A 14,426-nucleotide genomic window follows, 5' to 3' on the forward strand; every position below is an offset into this window, starting at 1 on the left:
TATAAAATGTATGTTTAACTTTATTTGTTTGACTTTGTCGTCCTTGTTTTTGTATGTCTATTTCTGTCTTTCCTGTAAAGTCAAATTCCTCGTACATGTAACATACAAGGAACACACTGACTGCGATGAGGTCAAACTAAAAGCAAACCGCCAATCCCTGGTATGACACACTCTCTCGCTCTCTCTCTCCACACACACACACACACACACACACACAAAACAGGCGAGTCATATCTGGTGTCAGCCAGCCCCTCCCTTCCAACGCTGTCTCAACGTGTCCTGCAATAATTAACCAGCTGCTGCAGTGTGCTACACAAGCTCACCTCTTTACCACATGCACTCACTGTACTCTGGACCTATGAACACACACACACAAACACACACACACGCACAGTTTCAAGAGCTCAAACATGGAGTGAACCAGCTTCATTTGTCTGGAGACTGAAGGACTGGACAGGTAGGAGTGAATATATTCGATCATCTTTATGTTATGTTTCAGTTTGTTAAAGTGTGATTAACTGTGGAAGTACAGGTAAAAAACAGCTTATTTTTTAGATTATAAGAATAATAATTAATACATAATATACCTGAATGTGCTGATGGTCTGATAGCTCTTTAAACCTGGGCATATTTGATGCATACATGTATGATAGTTAGGTTTTTGTTGTGTATGTGCCAACAGTTTTTCTTAAGTTGTTCAATATTTTCCTTTTAATAGCATTAGAAACTTTCATAATTTTGATAAATTATTACAGCTGTGCTCAAGGCTCTGCTGTACTTTTAGTAGTTTAGTCTCAACAGGCCTGAAAATACATGTAAAACTTGTAAAAATCAGCGAAACAGTAAACACTTTTTATTCAGTTAAACAGAGTTTCAACAGGGGGCACTGTACCAACACGACATCATATTTAGGTCAAATCAGTGTGTGTGAGTGAGCCAGAGAAAGTGTCACACACTAGAATACAGCACAAAGGGAGAAAGGAGTGGAGTAAAGGAGAAGGACAGGCAGAGAGAGGGGGAGTGGCACACAATAAGGCAATATACGGAGAAACTGGGTGTGTCATGGTGTACCTTGGCTATGTTCCCGCTGGCTACGTCTTTTCCCAGCTCTTTTCCTGGGTCACTTTAGCTCCAAGTCCATTGGTGGCAAGTATCTAAGAACAGCAAAATGTCTCCATTTTGTTTATCCAAAAATTGGACTCTAGGGAGCCTCACTGCCATTCACTGGGCTGCTTTGATTTATTGATCCACAGTTGCAAGAGAACCTTAAACTCATGTGGCAATACCTCACTAGAAGCAAAGTGGAACATCACTGAATAGAAGGAAGTGGCCATGATGCATGGCTGTAAAAATACTTCACAAGATGTTTTGTTTTGCACTAATGACATTTATTTCAAACGGCTTAAAAACCCCTGACAGTCTTGTTTTGTGAGATTCTTTCCAACCCCTCCAGACTCAGCTGTCTCCCTTTGTGCGAAGGTGCGTCTAACAGAGCAGTGTCTTTGCTGGATTTATGAGCCCAGATTATTGACTTTGCAATGTTGACCACTTTTCAGCAGTTCTCCTGTTTTGTTGGCTTTGCTTTGACTTCTGACGTGCGTATGATTCACAAATCACACACATGCACGAACACGTAGACACACACATGCAGAAAAGCACACACAGTCTGGATGTATTTGCTCCAGGGGACCTTATAAGCTGCGTGTTGAGGCTTGCAGGACACACAGACAGACAGTGGAGTGCTCACATCAGGTAAAGTTAGAGATGAAAGAGAAATTCTTTGGACTTGGTGTAACAAAAACAGCTTTTCTTCCAATAATAAGTTTTTTGTTTTGTTTTTTGTTTTTTTTTTTCAATTAAACTTTTTATGAAAGCACAATCTCCCCATGTCAGGTCTGTTCAGACATGAACACACACCCCAGGGAGTCACTGTGAAAAACCCTGATTTACAAATGAGTAAGTAGTTTCGAAACAGTCAATGGGAATTGAGTGCTTGTGTCTAGAGTCCTGCACCTACTTTGGTGTCCATGGATCTATGTTGAAATCCAGAAAAAAAAAAACAATAAATAAAGGCAGATTTAAGTTTTTCATGCAAAGTCCGACCTCTATTTATCAAAACAGTGCAATTATTCTACACTAAATCAGAAAAAGAATAAGTTAAAGATCCAACCAATCGGCAGAAAATTATTATTATTATTCAGCAGATATGTTTAAACTTTACATTTTAACAAAGCTTAACTTCAGGCCCAAAAACCACTTAGTTATGATTCGGAAAAGGTCATGTTATGGGTTAAAATACTCGTTTTTGGTGGCACTAGCCGGGCTGGAAACAGCAGTGTCTAGGTAGAAAACAACTGCTTTTCGAGGCACTTTCTCTGCTGACAGGTCGCTACAAAACATCCACGTTTGGAGCCCAAAAAGCTGCTGGAAACAGAGCAATAACTCACAAATACACAACCAATTTTGTTGTTTGTTGGTCTCAAACAGTGGTCTGCAGCATGGCAGGCTTCTCGCTTACAGGACGGACCATCCCCTCTACCTTCTAATTACAAAGTCAGCTCTCATACATTTTCATTACTGGAGTATTAGCGAGACATGGCAGGCAAAAACATTGATTTTTCATGCAGTGGTCAACAGATTTTGGGCTAGTTTACTCCTTGAATATGCATTCTTTCAAACTGCCATATAGAAAACATTCAAATCATACATTTAGACGTTTACTTTATTACATTTTGTCTACTTGTAGAATGTTATTATGTAAATCTTTGAATGCCATTTTAACGAACATCTCAGCCTCTGTAGCACCTATGTACACCAAACTTTCCAGTTATACACCTAGCTATATTCTGAAGATATTTACAGAGGGATTTGATAATAAATCATTCCTAGCCTGATTTATGTGACATTTTATTCCCCAAAATATGGCAGAAATCGATTTTTTAGGGCTATGGACAGTATATTTTGATTTTCTAGGTAATAAAAGCAGATATCCTTAAATCCCTCTGTAATTTTTGTTTTCATCTTCATCAGATTTACCTTTCTAACATATATGCAAATTAGTGCATAAATAATGAGATAATGCCTAATTTAATTTATTTTTTCATACTGTTATAAGTAATCAACTGAGGAAGTTTCATGATGATATCTTTTATTTTAAAATTGCACTCTATTCACCAAATTCATGCAAATAAATGCCTTTATTATATGATTTGGACAGGTATATGTAAAGCCTTGAGTCAATAATATTGTGTAGTGTAATATTTGTCCCACCTTCCTGTCCCTCAGCTCAGCAGTGATGAGAATGTGACGAATATACATGAAAGATAATGCAGCTGTTAGCAGCACAGATGTTATTGTCTGACAAACATTTAGCTTTTTCCTCTTTTTCATTGGTTTTACTAACTTAATTTAATAGTGAGATTCTTCTAACATCAGAAATTTAACTCGTACCTTGCAGTCATGTTTGGGATGAAGGGATGAGGGTCGTGGGATAAGGGGGTGTTTCAAACCTGTTACAAGAAATCTTGAGTCTGGTTTGACAGTAATTTAAATTTTGAGCAACATGTCCAGTCATGTTTTCATCATCTTAGAGATATTTCAAATATACGACCCATTTTAATTTTTAAAGACACTGAGACAATTTTACTTTCTTTTATCGCTTTATGTCTGGATCACTGCAACAGCCTCTTTTCTTGCCTGAATCAAAAATCTATTAATCGACTGCAGACTGTACAGAACTCAGCTGCCAGGCTTTTAACCAGAACCACGACACATGATCACATCACTCCAGTTCTTTACACTGGCTCCCAGTATGTTTCAGAAAAGATTTAAAGATGTTACTGATTACTTTTAAGGCTCTTCATGGCCTCTCTCCCAGGTATATCTCTGACCTCTTAGTACTGTACACACCAGGACGTATTTTGAGGTCTTTTGTCTGTTCCAGAGGCCCATCTGAAAACTTAAAGGGGACAGTGTTTGCTGTCAGGGCCCAGAGGCTCTGGAACAATCTGCCTGAGAAAGTCAGGTCTTTTCTTTGAGTAAGAGATTTCTTTAAGTCCCTTCTTAAAACACTTTTATCAGAGATCCTTTACAGATTTTACTTGAGTTTTAAGTTCATATAAAATGTCTTTTATGTCCTCAGTTTTTATATACTAAACTGTTTTTATCAATTATTTTAAAAGTTGTTTTCATGTCTTGTCTGTTTTAATTGTTGACATGTAAAGCACTTTGTAACTGTTTTTAAAAGCGCTTTTTATAAATAAAGATTATTTTATTTTGTTTCATTTCATTTCATTTCATTTCATTTCATTTCATTTTATTTCATTTTATTTTATTTTATTTTATGTTGGATTTTTTTTGTTTTGTCATGTTTTGTTTTATTTTGTTTTGTGTTATTTTATTGTTTTGTTTTGTTTTGTTTTATTATTTTTATTTTGTTGTGATTATTTTTGTTGTGTTCTGTTATGTTTTGTTTTGTTTTATTTCACTATTTTATTTTGTTTTATTTTATTTTATTATTTTGTTTTTGTTTTGATTCTTTTTGTTTTGTTTTGTCTTGTTTTGTTAGGTTTCATTTTATTTTATTTTTTGTGGTGATGGTGGAAGAGGGGGCAGGCATCAGGGTAGAAAATAATTAAATATATTTTTTCACGTGTGAAAACTTAACTTCACATGTGTGTTTTGAAACAGGCCATCCTTTTACATTTAAGACTAAAAATATGGGATTTCCTTACCTTCTATAAACATTGCATTGAAAGTTGTGCACTGCACCTTTAAATTTTGTTGTTGATGTACAAGAGTGAAGTGTCAGTCAGAGAGGGGAGTGCTGGGGCTGCTGGATGACAGCTGCTGAATACCTGAGATTTTTCTTCCACCAACAAACTGAGTGCTGCTTTCACACTGCTCTGTAATTCACATGGAGAGAGAGAAAAAGAAAAGAGATTAAAAGGAGAGAAGCCACGTGGAGCCTTCAACAATCTGTGCTCACAGGCACAGACCTCAAAGAATAAACAAATGGTTGGCTCCACACTGTCATCACTGGTTACTGGGTGGAGTACTGTTATTAAATTTCTTTGGAGACAGCACAAAAAAAGAAAGTGAAAGAGTAAAGGCACGGCCAGACGGAGAGAAAGAAGGGATAAATATAACACAAAAACTTGAGAGGGACAGAGAGAGAGAGGAAAGATATATTTAAAGCACAGAGAGAAGAAAGACAGGGACAAAGAGACAGAATCAAGAGGAGAGCGCTGATTTGTCATGTTAGAGACGGTAAGACTCTAATTATATTGTTCATTTTCACAGGGAGTTACACAGTGTTGTTGTACAAGAGGAGTGGAGTTGATTTTCTGTGAGATTCCTCGCTCTGTGTTGACACTGGTCAGGTGTTTTTATTTAGGAACATGCACACCAAAGTACCATTCAACAAGTCAGCAGCCTCTCCAGTTTGTCTCCTGCTTCAAGCTCCAGGTTTACTGACAGGAGCTGCTGCTATGAATGATTTGTCCATTTGTTTGTCTCTCTGCAGTAACCAGAGATGAGTGAAGCGGCTCTTCAACCTGTGATCCAGGCAGGGGACGGGAGGACACTGTCCAGGTGGGTCACTTTGTAAGCAAGGCAAGGCAAGGCAGATTGTTCAACATCATCTGGGAGGTTGTTTTTCAAAGGTTTGTGCTGCATGATAACAAAACAATGCTTCACCATGTTTTGTTCTGACTCTTGGGACGGTCAGTAGGCTGGCCCCAAATGTCCCAAAGCAGTGGTTCCCAACTTGTCTGGACACAGGGTCCAGATTTCTCCTTGGTCATTAGTTCCACACAGTTTAATATATTCAGCGTAACACTTGGGTTTGGTTATGTTGTTGACCTAGTTTGCAGTTTCTGTTAAGTATCTGTCTGTTAATCACTCACTCTACAGCAGGAAATGGCACTTTGAAAGAAAAGCTCTGTGCCAGAGGTTCACTGTTCTTAAAGATAAAGTGTGTTTTATACAAACTTGACACATTTGCAAGTCATCTGCGGTCCATTTAGATCGGATCCACGACCCACCAGTTGGGAACCACTGTCCTAAGGGTCTTAGAAAGTTCATACGCTCAGCGCCCAAATATATCTCTGACATGCTTGAGCGTATGAACTTTCTAAGACCCTTAGGACAGTGGTTCCCAACTGGTGGGTCGTGGATCCGATCTAAATGGACCGCAGATGACTTGCAAATGTGTCAAGTTTGTATAAACAAGGATTTTGGAGTTGGAGTAATGTGGTCAGAATGTTGCTGCTAGGGTCCTGACAAGAACTAGGAAATAAGTTGAAGATGCTGAACAGCTTGTTTTTAAAGTAATCCACTGGAAACAAAGGCGTGGGTAAGCCTTTCTAGGTCTTGCTTTGACATTATTCTTCTGACTCTAGCAATGTCTTAAAATGGTCGACGAAGGCGGACGAAGTTGCGGATTTGATGTGGCTGTGGAAATTTAAATCTGAGTCCAGGATAACACCAGGGTTTCTCGCTTGATTCTTGGTTATAAAAGAGAGGGATTCAAGGTGAGAGCTGACACTCTGCCTTTCTTTCCATGGCCAGCTATGTTGGGCTTATCTCTTTTGGTTTTGGAAATAAATTTGATGCATTCAAATGCATGTCCTGTTCTTGTTGGTGTGTTCGAAGAAGTCTTTTAAACTGTATGCCATGTTTTTTGTTTGTTTGTGTTTTGTGAAAGTGATATGTATATTTGTATGTCGTCTGCATAATTATGGTAGGCTGTTTTATTATTTTGTATGATTTGGCTCAACAGAAGCATGGAGAGGGGTTCCGAAATGGACCCCTGTGGGACCCCACATCTCACAGTCATCTGCTCTGACTTGTTAGTTACCAATTGAGACAAAGTGTTTCCTGTCATGATTATGCACCTGAGTTTTGCTTGAGAATACTCCAATATATAGACACTATAGATCTGGGTTCAATTCCTGGTCAGGGTGGGGGAGTAAAGGCAACAGTGGTGCCAGTGGTAATCGGCTCTAGCAGATTTCAGGTACAACATCTGAGGTCTTAGTCCAAAACAGTCCAGTCCTAGGAACAGCTAAGATACTGTGCAGAACCCTCAAACTCCCAGGCCTCTGGTAGACAACCCGAGCTTGAGGAAGACACACCGCCACCCCGGAAACATGATCATTGTTTTGTGTTTATATATGGAACGTATACTTAAACATCATATTTGGACCATATATATAATAAGTCACTGCACTGTGCTCCGTCACAGTCTGCTACACCATGCAATCAGTCATTCATCGCTGCTGTTTTCATTCCAGAGCAGAGTTTCTCTCACTACTCAACACCTACAACTGCTTCCTGAAGGACCACAATCAGCTGCACCTCAGTTTCTTTCAGGTACGTTGTGATTTTATTTTTAATATTGCCTAGTTTGTTTGTTAACTGTTGCTTCATGAATGGTGTACACATAAGAAGCATCTTTAGGACTCTCAGGTTGCATTTACATGAAAGCAGGCAGAGGACCGACAACAGCGTCTGGACGGCATGGGAAAAGAAACAGTCCGTCAGAATGGCAGGATGACAAAACAAAACATGGAGATATGTTGCCACGGTGATGTCGTTTTGTTTACAAAGAATTATTTTGTGTTCATTATATTATGTAATTTTTCTAGTACAGTCCAGTGCTTGTCCAGAGTGTTTTTTTTCCCTGTGTGAGGGAGCTATGTGACATCTGGTGGGAAATTCCAGTCTGGAGGATGGCAAAAAGTTATTTTAACTTTGGTTGGCTATGCTGTGTACTGCTGCCGCCCTCACCTAATTTTACCGTGTTGCTCATATCCATGAATGTGATATCCTGCCTGAATCCATGTGAACGCAGCACTGCTTTTGAATTTGGGTCATGAAGTGGCGTTAGGAGTTTGAGTTAGGGGTTAGAATGAATGTATGACTGTAATTATACACTGTACAGGTGTTTGTTGGTCTGTCTCTGTAACAGGATGTTGATGGAGAGGTGGTGGTGGAAGGAGTCCTCAATATCTCCTGGGGAGTACGGAGGCCCATCAGGCTGAAAATACAGGATGATAAACAGATAATCCCTTTTGCCCCTCTGATCTCGACCGACCCCAGCAGTCCTGTCAGCCCCATCGGAGACAAGAGGTTGTTCTCAGATTTTGTGTGATATTATTGATATGTCATATCCTTCCCATATGAGGGATATGACAAATGTATGGTGGCTGAGAGAGCTCAATGTGCTGCAGAAAACACATGCTAACAGACACAGCGCCAGCAAATGAGGAAACATCTTCACCAATTCCATGACACATGTGCAGCATTAGGAAAAGGTCCTGCAAGAAGCTCCCAACACAGTGGAAACTGTCTCCAGGAGACACTTACGAGTGATGCACATGACTGGAAATGGCAACGCTTCTTGTTGCGGTTTCTGCCATTAACCTAGTGTTTGCATTTTGCTTATTATTATAATAGATGAATCATATGACCCGGATGACGTATAGCTGACTTCAATAACTTCACAAGCCAAAAACTATGGCAACAACAACGGTGCTTCTCAGAGTCTTGGTAGGACAGGTCCTTCCAAGTCGGGTCCCACAGCCGCTAGGCAAGATTCCTTCCCATAGCATTCAGTGAACACACAATGGAACAGGCTAGCAAGTGCCCAGGTGTGGATAACTGAAGAGGCCCCTCCTTCAGTTCTTGCAAATCATGTGCAAAGAATTATAGTCACTTCATGCCTGCTGAGGACACACACATGCATCCTTGAATTTTCTGAAGGACGGACTCAGTCCTTGATAGAATTTGAAGGACCCTTGACATTGGAACAGTCCTTCTGGGGCATTCAATGATGTAGCCTCCTTGAAATTCAGTTGTTTAAGATCCTCCTTGACCTTGAGAAGCTCTTCAGTGTTTAGTGTACCCTGGAAAACGTTTCCATTGTGTTGTGTGCTGCGCATGTATCATCAATTTGATGCTTTTGTGTGTCTTCAAGTTGGTTAAATGTTCTCTAAATGCTGAGCATGTGTAGGCAAAATGGTGAAGATGTTTCTTAATAAATAAAATGAGCTTTTAAATAGAATTCAGTAGTAGTGTGGATCAAATGTTTCACGCCAAGATTAAAGTATGTTAAACTAATTGATGTTTCTACATGCAGATAGTCAGGATCAGTCAGAAGTTTCTAACATAATTTCCTCCCTTCTCTGTCTCTCTGTGCAGGGGGATGTCACGATGGGGAGAATATGCTGACCTTCACCAAATAGATGAGATGGCTGAGACGCCACAGGACAGAGTCGTCACCAAACCTTTACCAGGTCGTTTTTATTTTCCTCCCATATTCCCATAATGGAAGAAGCACTCAGATCTTTCACTTAAGTAAAAGTAGCAATACCACAATGTGAAAATATTGTGATACAAGTTAAAGTCCCGCATTCAAAATGTTACTTTAGAAAAAGTGCAAAAGTATTAGTATGAAGATTTAAAGTACCAAAAGTAAAAGTATTCAATTTGTAAAACGGCCCATTCAAGAATATTGTACATTATGTTACCGGATGAGGACGGGCTAACTGGGGCTGATTTCAACTGATTAGTAGTTAGTTTACAGTTACATATATATCATACTTTAGTTGATTATATTTTCTATTAATAACCTCAATCTGCAGAGTAACTAGTGACTAAATTCATTTAGGAAAATAATATAGAAATTAAATTAAATTCAATTAAATTCAATTAAATTAAAAAATAAAAATAAAATAAAATAGCAATAAAATAAAAAAATGAAAATTAAATATAATTAAATTTAAAAAAAAAATAGAATAGAATAAAATAACAATTAAATTAAATTAAATTGAATTAAATTAAAGTAATAAATGTATTCCACCATTGCTTTAAAGTACCTAATTTGCATTACATTACAGCATACTGACTAGACTATTTCAAGGACATAAAATACTGATCAAAAACTTTTTATCGATTGGTATCAAACTTCATTATTAGTTTTATTTTTAGCAAAAAAACCCAAAAAAAACGTGATTGACAAAAGAATAAAACTATAGGATAAACTGGTATTATATACACCAAATGTTGAATATAAGCATTTGTGCACACCTTAAAGGCCCAGCTGTTTATGAGACGACCACACTGCGCCCCATGAGGCAGAAGAGCTCAGAGATGGAGGCCGAGTCCAACCTGTTCCGCTGTATGAGTGACGCCTCGTTGGTCAAGAGGAGGAGGGGAAGAGGGAAATCAGCGGCACAAAGAGAGAAAGAAAGACAACATCGCTTCTCGATTAACGGACACTTCTACAACTATAAGGTTGGTTTCTGCTCAACATGACTTCTTTTTGTGTGTTTTTATATCAGTGCTGTAGCTCACTAATCTCTCACTGTCAACAGACGTCTATCTTCACTCCATCATATGGCACTCCAACTAAAGTTCGTATCACCAGCAGGATGACGACGAACCAGGTCATTGAACAGCTGCTAAACAAGTTCAAGGTGAGCTTTGAAAGGTGCAGGGAGCTGACAGGGTCAATGGGTGGAACATAAATGAGAGTTTTCCTTATTCAAGCTACTCACAGGAAATATTGATTGAAGGGGAAGATACATATATGTTAAAAAATGTTTCTTCTATGTTCCTCCCACAGATAGAGAACGATCCCCAGGAGTTTTCTCTGTACTGTGTTCACCAGAGTGGAGGTACGCTTTCTTACACAGCAAATAAAATCATTAGACAATAGAAGGCAGCAACATGCTTCACTCATGTCACGTGTCTGTCTTATCCAGAGAAGAGGAAGCTCAGTGACAGAGACCAGCCCCTATGGGAGCGCTTACTACAGGGACCCTCTGATGACATCATGAAGATCTTTTTGATCGACATGGACGAAGAGGAAGTCAGCAATGATGTGAGTGTTCTAGTCCCACCTCTCGTGGGGCTAACACAGAGACCAGACTTAAACACTCAAAGCATATCTGTCCCTATCACTGGAAAAGTATGAACTTAGTAAAGGCATTGCATCCAGGTATCCAGGTGCATTTTTATCGGAGTTAAACATTCTTCTAGAATGTCAATATTTGTAAGGAGTTAGTGTCAGTTCCTGAGGACTCTTGTGTCTAAATGAATTACTCAGTCTCTAATTTTCTGGCCTCATAAATGTGAGGTGTGTGACTGAAGAGACTTATACATGAAAAATCTTCTTGACACCTTTGGAAATGGACATGAACAGAATATTAGTCAATAGAAATGAATATGAGGGTGAGAGGCTTCATTTGTGATACAAGATTCTTTTTTGCAACGTTCCTTTTTTATACATTACTAGTCCATACCCACTGAGTACAGCATACCATACCATGTCTTAGTCATACCAACAATTAGAAAAAAAACCCAAACATTGGTCCACAGGGGGCGCCACAGCGAGTTGCCAGTAAGAGTTAAATTTCTCCAGTCACCTTGAGGCGTCCTGTTCTACATATCTACCAAGTTTAGTAAAAATCCATATGGCGGTTAGGCCTAGATAAGAAATGAGCTCTCTAGCGCCCCCATTTTGTTTGATGGGGTCAATAATGGAGGGGTCCCCTCAGATTATGTGTGGTCATATGCCTACAAAGTTGCGTGGTGATGGGTGAAACCCTTGAGATGTTATACACCTTTATGTGATGAGCCACGCCCTCCGCAATATTCATTGCCTTATAGAAGCTCAGTTTGAGTAAGTTTTCCAACTTTTGCCAAGAGGGAACTTTAGATATTGGTCCCTAGATTATGTTCACCCAGTTTCATGCAGATCGCTCAAACTTCCTAGGAAGAGATCCATTTGAAGTGTTTTTCAAAAAGGAGGAGGCATCTCTGTGCAATGTTTCATGTCTCTACGACATACGGGGCATGAGATATGCCCGTTCAAAGTTTGCAATTTCAATCGGTTGCTATAGCGCCCCCTTTGGCCAATTGATGTAATATTGCTTCATTGGCATCCTCCCATGACCCTCTACCACTGTGCCAAATTTCACATGGATTGACCAAGTCAGTGAGGAGAAAAACGTGGAACAGACACACACACAGACAGAGTTTTTGTCATTATATAGTAAGAGTGTAGGTCTTTTTATTTATTTGTTTATTTTTAATTATGTATTGGTTTTATTTAGTTAGTTATTTTTGCAAGTTTTCTTTCTCTCAATGACAATATATTGATCTGCACTGAAAAAGGATGTATTAACTCTGCATTTCAAAAATAAAAAAAATCTTCTTGACGGATAGAAAAAAAACCCACGCCTTAATTTAACACATATGTGCATCGTAGGAAAAAATAACACTTTGGAATTAAAAATTAGAAGTTATTTTGAGTCGATGGATGTATTAAAAGCTGTGTAAATCAATGTGAGAGTTGCAGCTTTTTCTACTTTTGCTTACACCAGCAGCAAAGAATAAGACAGAAGATATTTACATTTCTTTTATAATGTAAAACAGATGCTCCTCTGGCTTGGGAACGTTATAATTATTTGTTTAGTATTTATACTTCTGAGTGCTGTTTCATCAGGTTTCTTATTTGGTAAGTTTTTTTTTAACCACAATCTTAATATAACCCTCTCCACTCGCCTCCTCTCCTCCTCTCCTCCTCTCCTCCTCTCTCCCCTCGCAGGTAGCCCAGTATCTAAACTTGGAGCTTCCCATCCTGGAGCAGGTTCTGCTGAAACTCAGAGAGGAGGAGAACAGAGAGATACAGAGAGTCATTAACAAGTCAGTAATTTTTACACTTAAATACTTCCTTTACGGATTAGTTTGGATAACAGTTGACTTTAAGATCACTGACATGTACAGAGTTCAAGTACATCATCTTTAATCATGTAGTTTGCCAGTGGCAGGTCACTACCCTCTCTTGCATGACGTAAATATAATGTAGACTATTTTCATAGCAGTGTTTGAAGACAAAGTCCCTGTAGTAACACTTCTGCGGCAGGTGATGGCGCCATTATTTAATGTATTAGCTTTTATTGATTTGCTGCTCGCTAATGATGTTACTACACAATGTGTTGCTATGTATATGTTTTGTGTGTGTGTGTGTGTGTGTGTGTGTGTGTGTGTGTGTGTGTGTGTGTCAGGTACCACCACCAGCACAGACTCCTGTCTCGTATGATGTCCTGTAAAGTGTCACCTCATATCGAGACCAGTGTCTGATGAAAGCCGATGTGAGTCACTGACACAGGACCGGACGTTCATCACAGCACAGCTTTAATGATGATAGAGCTGCACAGAACTCTGCACATCCTGTTTCACATCATCTTCATGATTTAATAAACGAGGTCAACATTGCAGTAAGTTCAGATACATACTGACAAAACAAATGTTTCTTTTTAGGTCTTACAAACTGGGTCATTTATATAGATTTTATTCATTATATGTTTTTCCTTTCAGTTTTTAATCTGTAAAGTAAGGACAAGATAAGAGTGTAAGATGCTGCTGTAAATAACTGTAAATCAGTGTTTTGTTTTAATAAATATAACATGTGGGACCAGCATGACTTCTTTGGTTTTGTGCTTTCTGTCTGTGCAGTACACCATTGGAACATTTAGGAGAATGGTTATAGTCAGTGAATTAATCTGCACATAGAAATAAATATATGAATTGAAAAATACATAATTTAATTGAAACATTGTAAAATTGATGACTACCAACATGGGCACTCATGAATTGGAATCAGTTTCTTTTTTTGCACCTAAATAAATAGAAAATTAGATCAAATAGTAATAGTTCAAGTCAAGTACAAGTTTGAACAGAGAGTCTAAGTGTAAGGGGCAATTCATCCTAAAATCAAAACTACATAATTTTTCATTTCTATTATTATTTATTTATTTAGATCAATGAGTTTTAAACCATTGACAGAGAGTGAGTTGATTTAACGTGTTGAGTGTTTAGTAACAACTTTTTATGGTTGTGTTGTCTTCAGTGTCTGGTGAGCCGATGACAAATTTCCATCCCTGGTGGATAATAAATATATATTCTATGCTGTTTTTTTTTATTTTTATCTTTATTTTATTTTAATTTATGTTATCCTATGTTTTATTATTTTACTTTATTTTACTTTATTTCATTTTACCTTATTTTAGTTTTATATCATCTTTTTTATTTTATTTTGTTTTATTTTCATTTTATCTTTATTTTATTTTATATTTATATATATATATATATATATATATATATATATATATATATATATATAATTATTATTATTATTTTATTATACCTGACCCACTGGGTTCAGCTCAGGCTGCAATTTTCTCATTATTCCCCTTGGTTTGAATCAGGTTGAGTTCTCGCCAGTTTACGGGTCTTTTCTTTTCTTTTTTAAAATTGAAACTGGCAGTTCTCATGTGCAAATGGCAGCAGTTAGTGGAAATAAAATCTTTTGTGTCACCCTTGACATTTGAAGATGTGCATGACTTTGCCATTCA

General features: G+C 38.0%; 1 protein-coding gene across 2 annotated transcripts; it reads left to right on the forward strand.

Moving 5' to 3' along the window:
* The first annotated feature begins 318 nt into the window (after positions 1 to 318).
* On the forward strand, positions 319 to 13,486 carry rassf6 (Ras association domain family member 6). Of its 2 annotated transcripts, none has more exons than XM_049603658.1 (11): positions 319 to 457; positions 5,525 to 5,592; positions 7,296 to 7,374; positions 7,973 to 8,133; positions 9,205 to 9,299; positions 10,100 to 10,299; positions 10,380 to 10,481; positions 10,631 to 10,682; positions 10,770 to 10,888; positions 12,617 to 12,714; positions 13,077 to 13,486. In XM_049603658.1, the coding sequence occupies exons 2-11, from the start codon at positions 5,534 to 5,536 to the stop codon at positions 13,150 to 13,152; spliced, it is 1,041 nt and encodes a 346-aa protein (XP_049459615.1). In that variant the 5' UTR covers positions 319 to 457; positions 5,525 to 5,533; the 3' UTR covers positions 13,153 to 13,486. The 2 variants fall into 2 exon arrangements, with proteins under 2 accessions (XP_049459615.1, XP_049459616.1); XM_049603659.1 differs by lacking the exon at positions 319 to 457 and adding an exon at positions 4,656 to 5,268.
* Positions 13,487 to 14,426: the final 940 nt, after the last annotated feature.

The sequence above is a fragment of the Epinephelus fuscoguttatus genome, linkage group LG18 (assembly GCF_011397635.1).
Source record: "Epinephelus fuscoguttatus linkage group LG18, E.fuscoguttatus.final_Chr_v1".
In the NCBI taxonomy this organism is placed as follows: domain Eukaryota; kingdom Metazoa; phylum Chordata; class Actinopteri; order Perciformes; family Serranidae; genus Epinephelus; species Epinephelus fuscoguttatus.